Source organism: Entelurus aequoreus, linkage group LG05 (assembly GCF_033978785.1).
Source record: "Entelurus aequoreus isolate RoL-2023_Sb linkage group LG05, RoL_Eaeq_v1.1, whole genome shotgun sequence".
NCBI classification, from domain to species: Eukaryota; Metazoa; Chordata; class Actinopteri; order Syngnathiformes; family Syngnathidae; genus Entelurus; species Entelurus aequoreus.
In genome coordinates this window covers 56,197,155-56,220,621 of record NC_084735.1, presented here as the reverse complement: position 1 = coordinate 56,220,621, position 23,467 = coordinate 56,197,155, and the positions used below count along the sequence as shown (strand labels likewise).

At 42.3% G+C, this 23,467-nt stretch overlaps 1 protein-coding gene across 2 annotated transcripts in view; it reads right to left on the bottom strand.

Annotated features, from left to right (window-relative positions):
- Positions 1 to 1,958: 1,958 nt before the first annotated feature.
- prdm15 (PR domain containing 15) overlaps positions 1,959 to 23,467 on the bottom strand; it is a 63,144-nt gene continuing 41,635 nt past the window's right edge. The window contains exons 18-24 of one of the 2 annotated variants that reach the window (XM_062048425.1): positions 15,959 to 16,078; positions 15,742 to 15,873; positions 15,580 to 15,663; positions 8,835 to 9,010; positions 8,682 to 8,762; positions 8,349 to 8,558; positions 1,959 to 5,196 (exon numbers count right to left, since the gene is read on the bottom strand). In XM_062048425.1, the coding sequence (XP_061904409.1) occupies positions 4,657 to 5,196; positions 8,349 to 8,558; positions 8,682 to 8,762; positions 8,835 to 9,010; positions 15,580 to 15,663; positions 15,742 to 15,873; positions 15,959 to 16,078 (1,343 nt within the window). In that variant the 3' untranslated portion in view covers positions 1,959 to 4,656. The remainder of the gene's footprint in view (positions 5,197 to 8,348; positions 8,559 to 8,681; positions 8,763 to 8,834; positions 9,011 to 15,579; positions 15,664 to 15,741; positions 15,874 to 15,958; positions 16,079 to 23,467) is intronic. The other variant, XM_062048426.1, reaches the window with a different exon arrangement.

Below are 23,467 nucleotides of genomic sequence, written 5' to 3'. Positions count from 1 at the left end.
AAAATGATTGGGGAATGTCCGGCGGGCCAGATTGAAAACTTAACGGGCCGCATGCCGCCCCCGGGTATTAATTTGCCCAGGTCTGATCTAGTCCAGTAATGGTTTTGATCTGAAGCCTGCATAACTCAATAAATTAATAGCAGATTTTGATAAAACCTTCAGGAAGTGTCAGTCGTTAATCACTTCTTCGAAACAAGTGATTCGATTTTGGAGATGGCAACATTATGAAACTCACACATGGTAACCAAAACCCTGTCTTTCTGTGCTAATTCATCAATTTGCTATGCATGGTTAAAGCAGTGTAGGAAGTACAGTCAGGACTATAATGCTTTTAAAAAAGAAGCCAGTAAGAGTGAAACTGCTGATAGTGTGCAGGCTGGCTGCCTTCACACGTCCAACCTTTATTCAAAGTTCAGAGCTAAATTTAAAAAAATGCAATATAAGTCGTTATCACTTTTCACAATATTAACTCTTTTTACAGGAACACAAAATAAAGATGACTTCAGGCAGGAAATAGTTAAAGAAACGTTGTAGACATTAAAAGTGTAAGTTCAACACATGGTTTTTGTTTTCATATTTAAAAGTACTAGTAGGTGTGTAGTGTGTACTAGTCCTGTGTAAGTACAATCAAACCTGTGTTAGCGGCCACTTGTCTGAGTCCCTCTAAGATTTTGCAGGCTTTTTTCTGGGATTGTTGCGAACTAAAATGCCAAAATACGCTTTTTCAGAAAGTTGCGACAACATTGCTATGTTGTCAGGCTTATTTCTTTTTATTAACATTAAATCACCTTGTGCTTTTATTATTTTGTTATCAATGTTTGAAGAGTTCCTTCTAACCTCAACCTAAAAAAAACACAGGATTTCACACAAATTTGATAACAAATATTGATGTTTTATTCCTTTTATACCACACGTACTTCAAAAGTAGACACCAGATGGCAGTAGAAGCACATATTCAGAGTTTATTGTCAGACTACTGTACTGTTTTAATTGTGTATATCTAAAAATAGCAATAAATAATTATAATTACAGAAAGAAACACCATCAAAGGCTTCCTTATTGACCGCTGTCTGCTCTGTCGTGCACAAGTTGCAGACATTCTGTTTGTTTTACGCTTTAAAAATATTTTAAAAATAAATGTATGTTCCAACACATTTACCCTCGCATGTTAAGAGCATTTGTGAACTGTTGAGAGAGATTTATAGCGCACATTTGTGTTGGTTAATGACATACAATGAGATATCATCATCACACGTCAACATCTCTAACATGTAAATGCTGCCTCTTTGCTCGGTCAGCATTGCAAATAAATATATGTTCTAAATTGTCTTACCCTGGATGAACACATTTTAAATCCATATATGAATACATGTAAACTACAACGTACATGTTTTTGCACTACATTACCCAGAAGGCTTAGCGCTGTACAAAGGAACAAGAAGTAGTTCGGATGTATGCGGAAGGATGACAACTGGAAATGGATGCATATATTATTACACATTGTTGTTCCTGCTTTGTCTACACAAAAAAACAAACAGACGTTTTGATTAGACAGCTGACATTAGCGTTTGAGCGCCGCGCAGACCAATGTCATTGGTGAAAATGACGCTGACTGGACAAAATGTGCGGGTAAGTTGCAAAGTCGTGCATAATTCACAGGCATTGGTTGAATGTGCATGAAATACTAGAGGCACTGAATCCCAAAAAATTGTGTTTTTACTTGGTGCAGCAGCCACTAATAATAAAAAAAGGCCGCAATGATGATAGAAAGATTTTTACCCCTAAATTCCAAGTGTGTTTGTGATGTGAGTTTGCTGCCTGCTACGTGCACCGCCAACTTGGGCTGTGACTCTTACAACTCATGATTTAGTTTGATTACGCCTTTTGGGGTGATGAGCTCATTCCAAATCGATTCAACACGATTCTTGCAATATACTATTTGATGTATATATTATAGTAAAACTTTTTTTATTTTTTTAAATAGTTTAAAAATCTCCCATCTTGGCTGCTTATGTATGGATATACACACAACAAGTAAGTGCAGGGATGGCCTAAAACAGGTGTTCTAAATCTTTTTTTTTTTATCTCGGGGCCCGATGTTTCCAGTATAGAAAAGAGGGGCCAACTCAAATATTAAGGATGAAATTGTAATCTTACTCTTATTTTTAAAGTTACTCAATAATGATATCTAACCTACATACACTTTAACAAGTTTAAACCTTGTCAAACAATATTAAAGCAAGTGTTTTAAGAAAAAAAAACGGCACTCCTTATCACCAACACTTACTGACTGTTTAGCCACATCACTACAATTAAGAAACAAAACAAACAAAAAAAAAGAAAAAAAAAAAAAGAAAAAAAGGCCTAATTTAAAAAATATGTATTCATACAAAATTGATCCTTGAAATTTTTAAAACGTTTCGGAATCATAACAAAAACAATCATGATTTGGATGTGAATACATTTTTTCCAGCACCCATATCGCCAAAACTCACCGGCTGCATAGCCTTATGGTTAAGAATCAAAAGCCTATTTTTTCCCCATCAATTTATGACCATTTTGAATTGATTCAGAATTGTAATAAAAAAATAATCGCATGTGAATTGATTTTTTTCAGCACTTTTAGCACCAACACTCACCAGCTGCATGGCAGCAGTCTTACAGTTAAAAAATACTGGCCTAAAAACATTTTTTAAAAAAAGATTCTTGAACATTTTGACTCAATTCAGAATCGTATTGAAAAAGAATCGTGATTCGGAGGTGAATACATTTTTCCCGATACCCCTATCACTGAAACTCACTGGTTGCATATGGTTAAGAAACCCTTGTCTAAAAGCCCTCTTTTTAAAAATCCGTTCTTGAAAATTTTGCATCGTTTCAGAATCGTAACAAAAAATAAACCTGATTAAAAAAATACGTTTGTAATATTTTCTAACAATGCATTACAGACGTGGATTTATTTTTTCCCCGCCACCAATATTCACCAGCTGTGTTGCCGCCGCCCTTTGGTTAAGAAACACCAGCCGAAAAACATGTAAAAAAACCCCAAAACAAATAGATTCTTGAAAATTTGGAATCAATTCAGAATAGTAATGAAAAATAATTGCGATTAGGATGTGAATTGATTTTTCCCTGGCACCCACACCACGCTAACACTCAGCTCTGTGAGACAGCAGGAGTGATGTCACTGACAAGTTCTCGCTGTGAAATAATGCACAAGCGCGCAAGACACTTGTTATGTGGGATACATTCAACAAACAGGCAGAAGATCTAACTGGAGAAGGAGAAAAGGGGTGGACTCGCTTGGATTATTCTTTTATAGGGATGTAACGATATAAACATTTCATCACCCTGACCAAAATGATCACGGTTGTCCTTAATATGGTGATATTGTGCTCAAAAAGCACATATATACACACTGAAATCTTTTGGCGAAGTTATTTTTTTTAAATAACTAAAATAGACACACACTTAGAAATCCCATCATTTTGCATGTTTTATGTTTCTTGTGCTTCACTGGTAGTGTTTTAGTCTTAGTCTTTTATCCGTTTTAATGGCTAAGCTTTAAGTTTTAAATATTGCTTTAAGATGTATTTAAATAAGTGTATAACAAATAAAATATACTATTATTTATTTATTATTTCTGACAGGTGTTGTGGCGTCCTATTCTGTTCAGCCGTCCTTGAACGCACCGCAAAAACACCTCCATGTCCTATTCCTCGGAGTATAGAATGATCACTCTGCCTTAAGAGAGCACAGCTTTTAGGTTCAATGCACACAATTGAATAGCTTAATTGCTCAGACGAAAATGTGTTTATATAATTTTGTATTGGGGTATGTTGTTTCCTAATTGGGAAAGACGTTAATGTCTCTTGTTTTCAGGTTAGCATTTAAGCTAGCAACCTGTCGCCAGTCACTCCGCAAGATTAATCAAAGTGTGGTTATCAACCACGGTTTTTCTATCATTTAAAACAGTAACACTAACCATTAAGAGTTTTTCCAGCGGTTATCATTAATACAGTTTATCGTTACATTCGTAGCCTTTAATTGATTTTTGTGCTATTTTTGTCAGTTATTATTAAAAACTGAGCTTTTTATTTGGAAATCAATCAAACTTATTGTTTGTTTTGTACTTCCTGTCCTGCTCTAACCTTATCTGTCTGAAATTGTGACGGCATTCTATAAAAAAATAAGCCTTTTCATATTTGCTGTGAAGCGTCAGCTGACGGAAGTTGACTGAAGCGGAAACGCATCGGCTCCGCAGCTGCAATGTAAACGCACATCTTGGAATTTAGGGGTTGGTTGTTAATCACTTGTCAACTTGTTTTAGGGTAAGCTTGCTTCAATATGAATTATTTTGTGTTTTATCACATAATGTTCAACGCCATGGCAACCTGCGTGCATTATAGCGGCCTCTTTTGTTGTTTCCCTTAAGTGGTCGCTGTAGACAGGTTTGATTGTACTTCAGTAGTATGTTTGTATACCATTAACAAAAATGTGGGATATTAGGCTTTGGGGTGAATTTCAGGATGAAGTTATTAAACAAAATACACAAAGGGGATAAAAGGCTGTCCAGGTGAAACAGATAAATGTACACTTTGATCAAATTGACATATTTACATATGAAGAGTGTGAGGCGACCCGCACGCCCACCCCTCATGAGTAGCTGAACATCTGCTGTGCAGCACCGTTGTGCAGCTGTGTTGTGGGTGTTTGGCTCTGACCGGGCCGGCCTACCTCGGGTCCGTGACTCTGGGTCTCATGGATCGCCCCCTGCACCCCCTCCGCCCCAGGGGACGCCTGGCCGCTGTCTGCCGCCAACACGGGCCTCCAGGCCAGCGTCGGGGCCTCCAGCTGGTGGCTCATGGGGTTGACAAGAGCGGCGAGATTGATGAAGTGCGCCACAGACTGGGCTGACGGGCCTCCCGGGGTGACTGCCGCTTCCGGGACGAGGTCGGCGGGCCTGTTGTGCAGCAAGGCCGAGCCGCTGACCGCGTCGAAGGTGACGGTGAGAATGGAGTTGTCCAGCGAGAGCGGTCGGTCGTTGGCCGTCAGGTGGCCGACCGCTACAGGCTGCAGACTGGTGAACTGAGCGGAAGGCGGGCTGTTGATGGGCGTGACCGTGATGTTGCTCAGACTCACCGAGCTGTGGGAAGAAGAAGTGGGCGGAGCGTTGGGGTCAGCAAGGACCACCACCTGAGGCAACAAGAAAACACCAATTAAAGCAACAATTAAAATGAATCTTATTGTGCTCAGTTTTAGAGTGCTTACGTTAAATGCACCTTCATCTTCATCAGAGTATCTACATTCTCTCGTTCTACCAGGAGCTTAATTTCATATGACGGCAAACACTAAGCAAAGTCCAAACCCAAAACACAGAAACTTAAAACCTTTTCAACTACATGTGGGACTTTTTGGTAATTTTAGGAATGTATTTGCTCTTTTTTGGCCACATTGAATAGTTTTTCTTAAACAAGTTTTTTTAAATTTATTTACACTTAAAGTCTTCGCCGCTCAATCAAGTTGCTGGGAACTTGGGCCTGTAAGGACAGAAATGTCCCCATTGAGCGTCATCATAACCACAATTGTTAATCACACAATGTAATTGTGACTTTTTTTCACTACAAGACTTCATTTTGAAGAAACACTGTGTGTGTGTCCAAAGAGCCCAGCAGTGTAGTAAGTAAGCCTGACACTGTCAAAACATTGGAATAACACATCAAAACAAATTAATGACTAATTTGATATATATCTATTAATCCCCAGCCTACCAATATGTATTACTGTATATTAAAAATTACGTATTTCATGTGTGACGCCTTATAATGAGTACACACTATTAAGCATTAGCAAATACTGAATTCATAATTTATTAAGCATATTTCTGACATTAATGATTACTATGATGCAGTTTAACAGTTATACATGTTTTACTCATTACTGTAGTAATAACATTGTCTATAAAAAGCTAAATGGTTGCATATCTACATTAAATTGTCAATTGTTTATTACACCAGTTTCAAACTAAAGGCCATCTCTGGCCCATTACATCGTTTTATGTGGCCCACAAAAAGCCTGTAAATCATGTGCTTCAAAAAAGCACTTCATCTTTCTTACTAAATGTATACTGGGTCTTTCAATTTTGACAGAAAAAATGCAACTACTGCATAAAATTGCATTAACTTTGATGTCATCTGATCATGCAAAAAAACTTTTAACATATATATACCAAACATTTTCTGTTAAAGTAAAATGCCTTAAGTATCTGCTTGTCACCCTGACTTATGATTTCAAAAGCAAGTTACCCATCAATTTCTACGTAAATATAAATAATAAATGCATAGGCAATTGTGCAATAATAACTTGAGGTGATTATATATTAAAACACATTTTTACTGTTACAAGTGACCCTCTGAGGGCAACAATTATTGCAGAGTGGCAGTTTGAGTTTGACAAACCTGGATTATTAGATCATTTAGAAAGTGTATGTACATGATGGCCAGTAGAAAGATATTGGAATAAAAAGGTACATTTTTATTTATGTGTTTGATAAACACTTGGCCGTCAAAATCAATTGGCAGTAACAGATTAGCCAATGCCTGAGCTGTTCTGAGCTGAATTTTCGATTCAACACAATTCTCATTATATATTATTTGGTATATAAATTACAATAAAACCTTTTCAAAAGAGGCTACAGGTTACATATTACAGGTTACAAAAGTTCATCTTTTTAAAATTGTATTTACAAAAATTACACAATGTAATCAATCCATTAAAAGAAAACAACTCTAACCCAATCCCAGCTTTACAATACTTAATTTCTAAAGCAGTTGAAAAAACATACAAATACAATAATTATTAAATACAATACTAAAAAAAGAAAAAACAAAAAATTTATAAAAGTAACAGTATCAATAATATAATACTAATGTCAATAATAGTTGTTAATTGTTTTAACATATCTAAAAAAAACAAAAAACTAATTTGCACACAAAAAAAATACTTTATTTTTTCAATTAATTCTCAAAAATGATGAATCGATGTTGAATCTGAATGAATAAAAAGTGCGATTTGGATGTGAATTGATTTTTTTTAGCACCTCAACTATTTGGCTTATTAACCGAAGTTGCACGTTTCATATTCCTTTCTGGACAGCTATTCTTAAAAAAAACACACACAAAAAAAACAACTAAAAAACAATCCAAAACAAAAAAACATGTAGCTTTGCTAAATATATGAGTTTGGGAATCAATTCAGCAATTTTTTTTAAAAGATGAAAAATTACACAGTGTTACTCCCCCCCCCCCCCCTTTTTTTGGTCAATTTACAAATAAGCATGCAAATAAGATGACACTTTTTGTTGTAGCTTGGACTTATTTTGTAAACAATTGTACTTTAATGGCTATTGTGTAATTGTGTTAGTACAACTATTGTATGTACCCGTAATTAATGTGGAGCTTTTGTTTTATTTTGAATATGGTGTTAATGCCATGTATGAATATGTTGTAGATTCAAATTTTAGGCCCCAGGATGAACAGCTACTACTATTTCAAGAGCTAATGGGGATCTTAATAAAGAAACAAACAATCCATTTTATTTTGCAGGTCAAATCTACGGACTTTCTTAATCCAGCAGATGGCAGATGACTAATTATGGAACACAAACAGCATCAGTGCAGTGTCGATACTGGTAGTGAGTGTGCCATACACGCACTGAGGCATCACTTACCCCTCACTACATGTAGAGTACAAGATAAATGTCCATCCATCCATTTTCTACCGATTGTCCCTTTTCGGGGTCGCGGGGGGTGCTGGAGCCTATCTCAGCTGCATTCGGGCGGAAGGCAAGGTACACCCTGGACAAGTCGCCACCTCATCGCAGGGCCAACACAGATAGACAGACAACATTCACACTCACATTCACACACTAGGGCCAATTTAGTGTTGCCAATCGACCTATCCAGCATGTTTTTGGCGGTGGGAGGAAGCCGGAGTACCCGGAGGGAACCCACGCAGTCACGGGGAGAACATGCAAACTCCACACTGAAAGATCCCGAGCCCGGGATTGAACTCAGGACTACTCAGGACCTTTGAAGTGTGAGGCACATGCACTAACCCCTGTACCACCGTGCTGCCATCCATCCATTTACACAAGATGGGCAAGATAAATGTATACATGAAAAACTGACAGTGTTGGATAGAACCCTTGAAATTGCCTTTCAGAACAAATGACTGACAAAAAAAAAAGTATGAGTGCACAAGGATTGATGTGTTGCAACATATTTAGTCAAAAGAGTTTGTACACAAAGGGAGAACAGTAGAAAATTATATTAAAAGCTGCAAATGTACCTGCTGGATACTCTGCACCGCAGAGCTGGTCTCCATCTCCTCACCAATGACCACTGTGTTGTATTCCGGCAGCGGTTCCTGTCTGGACTCTGTAAAATCGGTGTAGTCGTCTGATCCGGAAAGTTCCGGCTCGCTCACAACTCTAGGCTTCTTCTTGGCCGAGCGGGTCGGTCGGCTGGGTCTTTCCTGAGACGCACTGTCTTTTTCCAGCTAAAGTAGACATTTGATCATTAAAGGAAGCCATGCTGAGAGGGGGCGTGTTCACAGAATGATTTAATCTTTGTTTGCTGACTTTATAATTGATACACAACAAGCAACGTCAACCAAGCTAACCTGCACAATGTTGATGGACGAGTCGTTGATCGTCTGGCATTCCTGAAGATCATCAAAGTCATCAATTCTCACAGGCACCACCTTGAAATGACACATGTGAACAACAGAATAGTGTCTCATTGCGTAATCAAATCAAACAACTGCGGGGCTCACCTCGGGGTGTTTGCGTCGCAGGTGACGGTTCATGGAGGCCCGCGTGGACACCTTGGTGCCGCACAGCTGACACGACTGGGCCTCCACCTTCTCATGAGTCAGGTGCACGTGCTTCTGCAGCATGTACTCTGTCAAATACTTCTTATCGCAGGTGGCACATGTCCAGGTCTTCCCCACTGCAGGACCAAGCAAATAGTGGAATTGGGACAAGAAGACATTTGGGTGTGATTTTTGTTTTAAATAAATCCTGGTCAATATAACACAATTCTATTGTATTCTATATACAGTATATACACACTCTTATTTTTTTGTGATAGAGTGATTGGAGCACATACTTGTAGGTCACAAAAAAAAACTTCATTTCGTTCTTTTATGTATTTATTATGGGTCTACTGAAAATGTGAGCAAATCTGCTGGGTCAAAAGTATACATACAGTAATGTTAATATTTGGTTACATGTGCCTTAGCAAGTTTCACTGCAAAAAGGCGCTTTTGGTAGCCATCCTCAAGCTTCTGGTGAGCTTCCGGTTGAATTTTTGACCACTCCTCTGGACAAAATTGGTGCAGTTCAGCTAAATTTGTTGGTTTTCTGACATGGACTTGTTTCTTCAGCATTGTCCACACGTTTAAGTCAGGACTTTGGGAAAGCCATTCTAAAACCTTAATTCTAGCCTGATTTAGCCATTCCTTTACCGCTTTTGACATGTGTTTGTGCTCATTGTCCTGTTGGAACACCCAACTGCGCCCAAGACCCAACCTCCGGGTCGATGATTTTAGGTGGTCCTGAAGAATTTGGAGGTAATCCTCCTTTTTCATTGTGCCATTTACTCTCTGTAAAGCACCAGTTCTATTGGTAGCAAAGCAGGTGCAGAGCATAATACTACCACCACCATGCTTGACGGTAGGCATGGTGTTCCTGGGATTAAAGGCCTCACCTTTTCTCCTCCAAACATACTGGGTATTGTGGCCAAACAGCTAAATTTTTGTTTCATCTGACGTCACATGGACAAAGATAAGACCTTCTGGAGGAAAGTTCTGTGGTCAGATGAAACAAAAATTGAGCTGTTTGGCCACAATACCCAGCAATATGTTTGGAGGAGAAAAGGTAAATTAAACCCAGGAACACCATTCCTACCGTCAAGCATGGTGGTGGTAGTACTACGCTCTGGGCCTGTTTTGCTGCCAATGGAACTGGTGCTTTACAGAGAGTAAATACAACAATGAAAAAGGAGGATTCCCTCCAAAAATCCCTCATCCCATAAAAATATGCGTCACAGTAAATTATAAGATGATGTCATATTACCACACCCCACCACACCCTTAGCCACGCCTCCACCGCCACAGGTATCTTGGCAATATAAGGGAAACCCTGTCCATTCTTGTCTTCAGTCACATAAGCTAACGTAGCAAGTGTGTGAATAAAAAAAAACTTCATTTCGTTCTTTTATGTATTTATTATGGGTCTACTGAAAATGTGAGCAAATCTGCTGGGTCAAAAGTATACATACAGTAATGTTAATATTTGGTTACATGTGCCTTAGCAAGTTTCACTGCAAAAAGGCGCTTTTGGTAGCCATCCTCAAGCTTCTGGTGAGCTTCCGGTTGAATTTTTGACCACTCCTCTGGACAAAATTGGTGCAGTTCAGCTAAATTTGTTGGTTTTCTGACATGGACTTGTTTCTTCAGCATTGTCCACACGTTTAAGTCAGGACTTTGGGAAAGCCATTCTAAAACCTTAATTCTAGCCTGATTTAGCCATTCCTTTACCGCTTTTGACATGTGTTTGTGCTCATTGTCCTGTTGGAACACCCAACTGCGCCCAAGACCCAACCTCCGGGTTGATGATTTTAGGTGGTCCTGAAGAATTTGGAGGTAATCCTCCTTTTTCATTGTCCCATTTACTCTCTGTAAAGCACCAGTTCTATTGGCAGCAAAGCAGGTGCAGAGCATAATACTACCACCACCATGCTTGACGGTAGGCATGGTGTTCCTGGGATTAAAGGCCTAACCTTTTCTCCTCCAAACATACTGGGTATTGTGGCCAAACAGCTAAATTTTTGTTTCATCTGACGTCACATGGACAAAGATAAGACCTTCTGGAGGAAAGTTCTGTAGTCAGATGAAACAAAAATTGAGCTGTTTGGCCACAATACCCAGCAATATGTTTGGAGGAGAAAAGGTAAAGCCTTTAAACCCAGGAACACCATTCCTACCGTCAAGCATGGTGGTGGTAGTATTATGCTCTGGGCCTGTTTTGCTGCCAATGGAACTGGTGCTTTACAGAGAGTAAATACAACAATGAAAAAGGAGGATTACCTCCAAAAATCCCTCATCCCATAAAAATATGCGTCACAGTAAATTATAAGATGATGCCATATTACCACACCCCACCACACCCTTAGCCACGCCTCCACCGCCACAGGTATCTTGGCAATATAGGGGAAACCCTGTCCATTCTTGTCTTCAGTCACATAAGCTAACGTAGCAAGTGCGTGAATCTTTTTGCAGGCAGAGCTAGTTCTCATGTTGTTTTAAAGAAAAACAACGTCAACTTATTTCTAGTGTCGCGCAATATCCGGTCTATAATTTCCCACTCGATTATTCTTAGGAGCCATATGTAACAATTTCATGTAAAGTCATCATTAAATGGCCCTGATATGTCAAAAGGCATTAATAAATCATGTTACTTTTGAATACCTCTATAACTGATAATAGTAGTTTAGCCGGGGTACGGTCATTAAATTATATTTACAGTAGGGCTGAACGATTTCAGGAAAAAATCTGATCACGATTTTTCTGACAGAAATTGCGATTTCGATTTTGACTCACGATTTCTTTTCAAATCAAGCTTCAGTAACAGTAACAGATTTAAAACATGACAAAAAATGATATACCATGAAAACATTAAATGCTATGTAATGCAAGGATGAATACTAAAAGGTAAGAATTGCTTCAAACATGTATTTATTAAGAAACATGCATGTACATTCTCCAAAGTTCTTGACCAACAGCAGTTATTAAAACTAAAGAACTAAAACCAGTACAAAAACCTTAATTATGTTAAGATAAATAAAAAAGTTTAAGTTAAATAAAATACAAAACAATTCCAACACAAAAAGCAATGCTTAATATATAATAAGAAAAACAAAATTCAACAACTTCAATAAAGGAAAAAAAGGATCCTGACCTTATGTAAACAGTCTTATACTCAAGTAGGTAGGTCAGTCTTTTATGGCTCAAGAGAGCTAGCCTATCAACATCTATAGCAGCAATTCAAGTACTTTATTCAACCCTGGAAGAAACCTGAACAATATTTTAAAGTGAAATTGAAAAGTAATGGTAATAAAGAAAATACTATTACAAAAACAAAATGACCCAACCTCTGCCCTTCTGAAAAATATGTCAGACATTAAAATAGGTGGGTCATTCATTTACCGCTTAGCAGCACCCAAATATTGCACATCTATTCTGTTAACAATAGAACATAATATTCCTGAAAACTAGCATTTATCTTTTTTTTTTTTTACAAAAACTGACACCACAAGTCAGGGTAAAGTGCAGAACAAACACAATCTAAAAAGTACTTTAACAATAATACTTGCTTCCCTGACATCTCTACATCACTCTTCACAGATTTTTGGTCAAGAAAACTAGCATGTCAACCTTTGATGGTTTAAGACATGAGCGCTGACATGTGACAACATTGTCTGCGGCTGCTCTTCTCATAAGGAGTTATACTGGCAAACGACGCTGTAATTGTGGTATGTTTGCTACAATGGGCTGAATCGCTCGGGGTTGACTTTTCACCGGACTTTTTGGTCATACATTCGTCGTGTAACTGCCGGTGGTGATTTTTCAAGTGCCGGAATAAATTAGTCGTGTTGCCTTGGGATGTGGCGACTTTGGCCCGACAAGTTTTACAAAGTACCTGTTTCTGATGCACATCTGAAGTTTCGAAACCGAAGTAGTCCCAAATGACAGACGTGCTGCTCTTCTTCTGTATTAAAACTAAATCCTCCTCCACTTCTGACCCGGCGGCAGCAGCCATTTCCTCCAGGACGTTTGTTTCTTCACCAAAGTTGTTAGTGGGCGTGTACGCGGTAGCCTCGTCAATGGCCGCCTCTGATTGGTTAGCGTGACGGCATGCCCTGCTCACAAGTAGTTTACCACTTCTGATTGGTGAGTTTGACAAGGCATGAGAGTAGCACGAGCAGGCTGCATATACACAACAGACATGTCAGCCAGGAGAGCTAAATAACGTTCGTCTAAAACCGAAGCCTTCACGATCTCAAGATTGAGACTTCTGAAATCGCAATTTCGATCTGAAAACGATAAATCGTTCAGCCCTAATTTACAGCCCCGAAATCTTGTTATTGTTTTCATTTCGATGCCCCGCCCTCCACCGTTTGACCAATTAGAAAGTCTGTGAGTGTTTTACATCCAGGTTACCAGTTACGCACCGCCATCTTCGTCTGGCTACTGCCACTGGTAAAGTTACTAAACATGTCAGACCTTAGTAAATCTAAAAGGCCTCGTTACAATTCTCAACCTATTCCTGACAAAGCCAGAAACAAATCGAGGATTTGTATCGGGGATGCATTTAAAAGATGGAGATGATTGAAGGCGGAGAAGATTTTTTCATCTGATGCCAAACTTGCCAATTTCCTCCTTGATAGGTAAGTCAGGCATTTACGTTTTCTTATTACTTGTAATACCGGTAAATGGAAATGGACATTTCGTATTTAAACTATATTGTCCACTACAGTCTATGATCTTGTCTAACAAAGCTAGTATGTTCGTGTAACGAATCCTTAGCATGCTAGGTTGGTCAATGACACATCAACATACAGGCTGACGGGGGAAATATATGCCCGTTAGCCTGTATGTCGATGTGTCATCGAACTGACATGGCAAAATATATTTTCGACAAATAAAACCTATGTGTAAATGGGTAGTGTCAGTGCATATTTTGTTCTCAAAATGCTGATACGCTGAGGAAATGGTTCCAGCAGAGCTGTCATATACTGTACGTATGATACGTATGGAGACAGCCAAATCACATGATAAAATAATTCCTCATTTGTGTTGGCATATCGTGGACTACATGTACCAAGTTATATGGCAATCTGAAACGTTTGAAACATAGGCTTTCTCATTGTATCCCATTGGGTTGAGTTTTTTCTTGCCCTGATGTGGGATCTGAGGCTTGTGGCTTGTGCAGCCCTTTGAGACACTTGTGTTTAAGGGCTATATAAATAAACTGATTGATTGAGTGATAAAATGTGTCCTCTTTAGTTTTGGGCGTACATTAAGCTGCTAAGCATGATCTACTTATTTTCACCAGTATAACCATTGCTAGCGTTGGTTGTAGTTCGTTTTAGTCTTTGTTTTCTGATAATACTGACAATAACCGTATGGTTGCCATTTTTTGTGATATTGTACGCAGGCGTGACGTACTTCTTCCTGAAAATAGTCTAATTTCTGTGTCAAATGTGTTGGTTAGAGATATGTTATTGACAAAACGCTTGTCTATTCAGCTATTATGGTCCCAGCACCTCAACCCCTAGTAAGAGGCAGTGGAAGTTTGAAGTTCCTTGGAGTAGCCCAGTCGATCTAGCTGGATTCGGCTGCGTAACTGGCAACTTCAGTCAGGGAGAGGGGGAAGGGGGTACAGAATTTTGACCGTGATTGCAGTACCATTTCTGTCCGGACTCCTACATATGTCTCCTTTAAGATTCACAGCAGATTCTTATCGGATGAGGTGGCTGCGACTGACACAGTCGAATAGCTTACTTGTCAAACCGGATATCTGGTCAAATCGGTTTATCTTTCACAACCCTATTAGACATATGTGATAACTGTCCTTAATTGAACAATATTGCAGTCTAAAACTGCACACTTATCAATACAAGCAAGTATCAAATAATTATAGTTGTATATTACTTACACATACAAAGTCTCCAAAGCAGAAGCATATTAGAAAGTATTCAGTAACAAACGTGTTCGCATCATTCAACTTACTGTGTCATCAGCTTCACTTAATAAACTATTGTGGTCAATAGGTGTCACCAAAAAATAAAAAATTACCACTCCACTTCATAAGTCTATTCCAGACAGTTAATAATGATTAGGTTAGTGTTTTTTATACCTCGCATTGTTCTCGGTTTGAATAATTTCCCTTGATTAAACATTTTATTAATATTCCATAAAACAAAATAATAACCGTACGTATGATTCCTGCTTATATTGTATCATGTTAATATCGCTATCACACAAAGCTCTAATACTAGTATTATATCGGAAGTGGAAAAAGTTGTATCAAAACACCCCTAATCATCACCCATGTAGGTTACAAGGCGCGCGCATGTCCTTATACCGCCGCACGACAATGGAACCAACACGTATAAGTCAAAAACTTCATGTTCTGTTGTTAAATAAAGTTTACAAACAAGGGACAATGTTGCACATTTCTTGTGACACTTTTACCCACACACAAACAAGCAAGCCACGGTTTAAAAAAAAATCCACTGAGTTGCCTTTGTTTTAGGACAAAAACCTACATTTATGTGTAGACAAGATAGAAAAACATTACATTTGTAAAACAACTAGATTCAGGTGTGGACATACGCTCTGTCAACTAGGCTGCAGAGTCACTTGGCATCATCTTATTTTGAAAAAAACAGCCGTCATGTGTCACTACCTGAGGCAATGAGCAGTTTCATATCATATAACAGCAGACACTTGCCTGTATGGATGAGCTTGTGCGTCTCCAGAGTGGTTCTTTCACTGAACGTCTTTCCGCACAGCTCACACATGAAGTCCTTCATACCTGCAGGGGATCCGCAAGGCAAACATTATTCAACACAGTGCACATTTGAACATAAAAAAGCATTATGAAATAACTCACCCGTATGTCTTTTCAAGTGTTTAAGCATGTTGACCTTCTGGGCAAACTTGCGGTTACATTCCTTACACTCGTACTCTTTGATGCCCTTATGGAGCTTCATGTGGTGCCTCAGAGCGTGCTTGGTCTTCATGCCTGCACAGAGAAGAGCAGCAAGTCCTTTCAAGCCAGACAAATATCAAAGATTTAAACAGTTGATGATGAGAAAAAAGAAGCTGACCTTTCCCACATTCTGCACACAGGAAGTCTCGGATGTCGTCATGGACTCTCAGGTGCTCCTTCAGCATGTCCTTCCTTGCAAATGATTTGCTACATTTATCACAGCTGTGGCTCTTCACCCCTGCATCGTGTAAAATTTTCATAACTACCATGCTGATTATGTTTGTACAAAACAAGCCATTCCATTCAATCGGTGCATCCATCTATCCATTTTCTACCACTTGTCCCTTTCGGGGTGCAATCAAAATACAATATATAAATGCATGATAAAATCAAATGTATTTTTTTTAAATAAGTAATGTGGGCTGCAGATTGATCTGATTACATATTTAATAAACACAATTTAAAAATGAATGTAAACTACTTTGAACCATGGAAAAATAAAATGTTATGTGTTCCGCTTTCTAAATTTAGATTTTACCATTGAATATAATAATTAATATGATTTAGGGCTATATAAATAAACATTGATTGATTGATTGAATATCCTTCGGAAATGTTATACCTTTTACATATTTGTCTCACTACTCACACCAAATATACTTTATTTTCTAAAAAAAATAAAAATACAATTTTATAAAATTTACACTTGGGTTTTTAGTGAGTCCTGTTACCATACATACAGTATTTGTGTTACTCATCCTAACTGTACTTTAAGTACATCCATCCATTTTCGGTCGCTTGTCCCTATTCTTTAAAAATAAAATAAAACTAAAATAAATACAATAACATAACAAAATAATACTGATTTGAATTATTATTATTATGATTACTTGTGCTTTCACTTAGTACTGTTACCATTTTTTATGTTAGTTGTTTATTTTAAATAAACATTTTTGTTGAATCACTGTAATGCATTTAGAGTTAACATACTATTATCCTCCCTGAGCTCTTACCTTACCGTGGTGGAGGAGTTCGCTTGTCCCAGTGATCCTAGTAGCTATGTTGTCTGGGGGCTTCTATGACCCCGGTAGGGTCTCCCATGAAAAACAGATCCTAGGTGAGGGACCAGACAAAGAATAGCTCAAAGACTTCTATGAATACACTATATTGCGGACCGAGGTTTCACCGGGGCCCCCTCTGGAGCCAGGCCTGGAGGTGGGGCTTTATGGCGAGCGCCTGGGTCTGCCCCCATGGAGCTCGGCTGAGCACTTCCCAAAGAGGCAAAGTGGGTCCCCTCTCCAATGGGCTCACCACCCATAGAAGGGGTCATAAAAGTCGGGTGCTCTGTGAGCTATGCGGCAGTCGAAGGCAGGGCTCTGGCGGTCTGATCCTCGGTTACAGAAGCTAGCTCTTGGGACGTAGAACGTCACCTCACTGAGGGGAAAGGAGCCTGAGCTGGTGCGCGAGATAGAGAAGTTCCGGCTGGATCTAGTCGGTCTCACTTCAACGCACAGCAAGGGCTCTGGAACCAGTCCTCTTGAAGGGGCTGGCCTCTAACACTCTGGCGCTGCCAGCAGTGAGAGGATAAAGGCGGGGGTAGCCATACTTGCTGCCCCGCGGCTAAGAGCGTGCACGTTGGAGTTTAATCCAGTGGACGAAAGGGTAGCTTCCCTCCGCCTCCGGGTGGGGGAATGGGTCCTGACTGCAGTTCAGAGTACCTGAACTGATAACCTTGTTCTACTGGGGGACTTCAATGCTCACGTTGGCAACGACAGTGAGACCTGGAGAGGCGTGATTGGGAGAAACGGCCGCTCTGATCTGAACCAGAGTGGTGCTTTGTTATTGGACTTTTGTGCTCGTCACGGATTGTCCATAACAAACACTATGTTCAAACATAAGGGTGTCCATATGTGCACTTGGCACCAAGACACCCGAGGCCTCAGTTCGATGATCCACTTTGTGGTTGTATCATCGGATTTGCGGTCTCATGTTTTAGACACTCGGGTGAACAGAGGGGCGGAGCTTTTAAACGATCAGCACCTGGTAGTAAGTCTGGTCCGATGGGGGGGGAGGATGCCGGACAGACCTGGCAGACCCAAACTCATAGTGAGGGTCTGCTGGGAACATCTGGCAGAGTCTTCCGTAAGAGAGAGTTTAAATTCTCACCTCCAGGAGAACTTTGAACACGTTACAAGGAAGGCGCTGGATATTGAGTCCGAATGGACCATGTTCCGTGCCTCTTTTGTCGAGACAACCGATCGGAACTTTATTCCCAGAACCCGCAGGTGGACACCAATGGTGAGGGATGCCGTCAAGCTGAAGAAGAAGTCTTATCGGGTTCTTTTCCCTCATGGAGGCAGCGAACAGGTACGGACAGGACAAGCTGTGTGCGGCTTTGGCGGTTGCAGAGGCAAAAACTCGGACATGGGAGGAGTTCGGAGAAGCCACAGGGAATGACTTCCAGAAGGCTTCGAAGCGATTCTGGACCACCATCCAGCGCCTCAGGGGAAAGCAGTGCACTGTTAACTCCGGTTATAGTGGGGACGTTGTGCTGCTGATGTCAACTGGAGATGTTGTGGATCGCTGGAAGGAATACTTCGAAGACCTCCTCAATCCTACCTATACATCTTCAAATGAGGAAGCAGTGGCCTCTCATATTTCAGGGCCTGAGGTTACAGAGGCTGTTAAAAACCTTGTCGGTGGCAGGGCACCGGGGGAGGATCCGGATGTGAGGATGTGGGGCTGTCATGGTTGACATGACTTGGACATCGAGGGCAGTGCCTCTGGTCTGGCAGACAGGGGTGGTGGGACCTCTATTTGAAAAGGGAATGCTGAGAGTGTGTTCAAACTATCGTGGGATCACACTCCTCAGCCTTCCCACAAAGGTATTTTCCGGGTGTACTGGAGAGGAGGCTACGCTGGATAGTTGAACCTCATTTTCAGGAGGAGCAGTGTGGTTTTTGTCCTGGTCGTGGATACTCTCGGCAGGAGGATCCTTGAGGGTGCATGGGAATTTGCCCAACCAGTCTACATGTGCTTTGTGGACTTGGAGAAGGCCTTCAACTGCGTCCCTCGGGAAGTCTTGTGGGGAGTGCTCAGGAAGTACGGGGTATCGGACCGCCTGACTGTGGCAGTCCGCTCCCTGTAGGATCAGTGTCAGTGCTTGGTCTACATTGCTGGCAGTAAGTCGGACCTGTTTCTAGTGAGGGTTGGACTCCGCCAGGGCTGTCCTTAGTCACCGATTCTGTTCACAACTTTTATGGACAGAATTTCTACACGCAGTCAGGGCATTGAGGGGATCCGATATGGTCTCTGCTTTTTGCAGCTGATGTGGTCTTGCTGGCTTCATCTGACAAGGATCTTCACCTCAATGGATCAGTTAACAGCTGAGTGTGAAGCAACTGGGATGAAAATCAGCACTTCCAAGTCCGACTCCATGGTTCTTGCCTGGGAAATGGTGGAGTGCCATCGTCGGGTTGGAGAGGAGGGAGGAGTTCAAGTACCTCGAGTGAGGGAAGATTGGATCGCGAGATCGACAGGCGGATCGGTGGAGCGTCTGCAGTGATGCGGACCCTGTATCAGTCCGTCGTGGTGAAGAAGGAGCTAAGTCTGAAGACAAAGCTCTCAATTTACTGGTCGAGCTACGACCGAAAGGACAAGATCACGGGTACTACCGGCCAAAATGAGTTTCCTTTGCCATGTGGCGGGTCTCTCCCTTAGAAATAGGGTGAGAAGTTCTGTCATTCTGGAAGAACTCAGAGTAAAGCCCCTGTTCCTTCACATCGAGAGGAGCCAGATGAGGTGGTTAGGGTATCTCGTCAGAATGACCCCCAACGCCTCCCCTGAGAGGTGTTTAGGGTGCATCTGACTGGTAGGGGACCACAGGGATGACCCAAGACATGGTGGAGAGACTATGGCTATGTCTACACTAAGCCGGATAACCCCTTAAATGAATAATTATTTAGCCTAAGCCCTGTTTCAGCCACACTAAACTATCGTTTAAGGTCCCCCTCCTCGGACAATTTTTTACACGGGTAAGTGCGCAGTGTATTTTTTGAATCTGCGGCTCTTAGCTTTGTATGGACTCATTGATCGTTTACAAATGGAGTTCGGAGAGGAAGTGACGCCAGAAAGACCGCGCCCCACACAGGAAGTGACGTTAGAAAGAACGCGCCACAGCCAGATTCAAAATAAAGCAGTTTCGTAACTCGGAGCTAACCACTGGAAATATGAAGGCGAGTCCTCCAGACAAGCCCGTGTTTCTCCTTCCGTCCGTAGAGACGCTTGTGGAAATCACACATTAATACCTTAAGAGAAAGCGATTGCAGCGATTTGGGATACAACACTTCTCAGACGGCAAGAGAACTTTAGAATGTCCAGGTCAGCTGTAATTCTACTTAGCGAAAAACTTCGTCCATTTGTCGAAGAAGAGACAACCAGAATGCGAGCTCCCGTGGATGTGATAAAAAAGGTAGCGTGTGCTTTGTATTACCTGGCCGTCAAGGGAAAACTACGGAAAACAGCGAATGCATTTGGACTGGCAAAGCAGACTGTTTCAGTTATTGTCCGCCATGTATGTCGCGGACTCAACGTCTAGGTCTACCAAACAAGCTGTGCTGCTGGAGCTGACAGTCCAGTGGGAAGATCGCCTCGAAGAAGGCTTCGAGAGGAAGCTCTCCAAGTATGCAGGACTGGTCAGCGACTGTCAACATGCTGGTTGGAGAGCAAGGTGTTTCCCTGTGGAGGTTGGATGCAGAGGATTTGCAGCCCGTTCCTTGGTCAGAGCCTTCAGCAGTTTGGGCATTGATGGAGAGAGAAGGAGGAGAGCCATCCGCAGTACCACCGAAGCGGCAGAAAGGGCCTCGAGATGGTTGTGGCTCAAAAGAGGAGATCCTTGGAGTCATGGTAGCTAGCGAGCCGTCTGGACACAAGCCGGGGGATTTGATCACCCCCGGTTGGGTCGCTTGGAGGAGGGCGTATGACCAGTTGAGAGACCCGAAACGCCCGGTGAATCCAAGAGGTCACTGAGGATGTGTCCAGACTAAGCATCAGTAGATGTATGTACACAGCGAATACCCTGAGCGATCAGTGACAGCCAGGAAAGACTGGATGACAACCATGAAGAGTGTGGTGACTACTGGAGAGTCAGTGACAGCCCGGAGAGACGGCAACCGGGGCAGAAAGGGTCGGCACCCCAATTTGCATCCTCTGTGAGGAGGAACCCAACCAAGCTACGATGAACCTAAAGGAAAAATACCCCCAGGGGAGCCCGAGAGGGGGGAGAGGATGAGCACCCCAGTCGGACGGACTTAACGTTAACAGACCTAGGCAACGGACAAACGACTATGAGCGTGCAGTGTACATGCGGTAAAGTCTGCAAGAACATCCATGGCTTAAAGATCCACCAAGCGAGGAAGAAGTGCCTGATGGGAGCAGAAGCAACACAACGCACAGGTGTTACACCTGGTGAGACGCAGGAGGTGCCAGGCCCGGAGTCACCCCATAGTGCCCAGAACCTCCATGTGTTGCAAACTGCTCCCTCGAGCATCAAGTCTGAACGGAGGCGGATCAAGTGGCCTGCAGCTAGCATGACCTCACTTTGGAAGCAACTCGATGACGATGTCGACCAAATTCTGGAGGCAACGGCGAAGGGAGAAGCCGACGGGAAGCTGCAAGCTATGACAACAATCATTGTCAGCATTGCAGCTGAACGGTTCGGTGAGGAGGAGAAGAGAAGCTCCGGAACCACGTACTCAAAGAACCACAGAGCTGTAAGGATCCACAACATTAGGCAGGAGATGAAAGCGCTGAAGTTCCAGTACAAGGCGGCAGGACATGAGGAACGCACTGGCCTGGCCCAGCTGATGTGCATCCTTCGTAAAAAGATCAGAATTCTCCGTCGGGCAGAGTGGCATCGGAGGCGGCGACGCGAGAGGGCACGTAAACGTGCTGCTTTCATCGCTAACACCTTCAAGTTCACGAAGGATTTGCTGGGACAGAAGTGCAGTGGCAAACTGGCCTCCTCGCAGGAAGACATAGATCAACATCTGAAGCAGACGTACAGTGACCCCGCAAGAGAGCAGGAGTTGGGAGAGTGTAACAACCTCATAGACCCCCCTGAACCAGAAATGCAGTTTGATATGTCGGAGCTGCAGCTAAAGGAAGTCAGGGAGGTTGTCCGCAGAGCAAGGGCAAGCTCTGCACCGGGACCGAGCGGCACTTCATACAAAGTGTATAAGAACTGTCCCAAACTCCTGCAGCGTCTGTGGAAGATCCTGCGAGTCTTCTGGAGAAGGGGAAGGATCCCTGAGCAATGGCGAGTGGCGGAAGGGGTATGGATCCCAAAGGAGGAAAAACTCCACTCAGCTGGACCAGTTCCGCATCATCTCCCTGCTGTGCGTTGAGGCAAAGGTTTTCTTCAGCGCTGTTTCCAAACGACTGTGTACCTACCTGGCAAAGAACACCTACATCGATACATCTGTCCAGAAAGGCTGCATTTCAGGAATGTCAGGATGTATGGAGCATACCGGTGTGGTGACGCAGCTCATTCGGGAGGCTCGAGAGAACAAGGGCAACCTATCAGTACTGTAGCTTGACCTGGCAAACGCATTCGGCTCCATTCCGCACAAGCTCGTTCAACTCACTCTGATGAAACATCATGTACCCAGCAGGTGTAGAGACCTCATTGCTGATTACTACAGCAATTTCAGGATGAGGGTCTCTTCCGGACCAACAACATCCAGTTGGCACAGAGTGGAGATTGGTATTATCACAGGGTGTACTATCTCTGTGACACTGTTCTCACTAGCCATGAACATGCTCACCAAGTCTGCTGAGCCAGAGTGCAGAGGGCCCCACACAAATTCCGGACAAAGGCAACCACCCATCAGGGCATTCATGGATGACCTCACAGTCATGACAGAATCAGTTCCAGGCTGCCGTTGGATTCTGAAGGGACTTGAAAAGTTGGTGGAGTGGGTCCGGATGCGTTTCAAACCCGCCAAATCCAGATCAATGGTGCTGAAGAAGGGGAAGGTGGAGGACAAGTTCCGGTTGAACATCACAGGCACGGCCATTCCAACTATCTCAGAGAAGCCAGTCAAGAGCTTGGGCAAGGTTTTTGACTGCTCTTTGAGAGACACAACCTCCATCCAGTCGACATGCGCTGAGTTGGATGGCTGGCTGAAATCCGTGGACAAGTCAGGTTTACCTGGGAAGTTTAAAGCCTGGATTTACCAGCATGGTATTCTTCCCAGGATCCTGTGGCCCCTCCTCATCTACTCGTTCCCCATCTCGACAGTTGAGATCCTAGAACGGAGGGTCAGCATTCACCTCCGGAGATGGCTGGGACTACCTAAGAGCCTGAGTAGCATTGCACTCTACGGGAACAGCAACAAACTGCAGTTGCCTTTCAAATCCTTGGAGGAGGAATTTAAGGTAACTAGAGCCAGAGAAGTGGTACAGTACAGGGACTCAAGTGATCCGAAGGTGGCCAAAGCAGGGATCCAAGTGAGGACTGGCAGGAAATGGAGGGCAGAGGAAGCAGTTCAAGAGGCAGATGCAAGGCTGCGACACAGGAGCCTGGTTGGAGCAGTCACACGGGGTCGAGCTGGGCTAGGATCCTTTC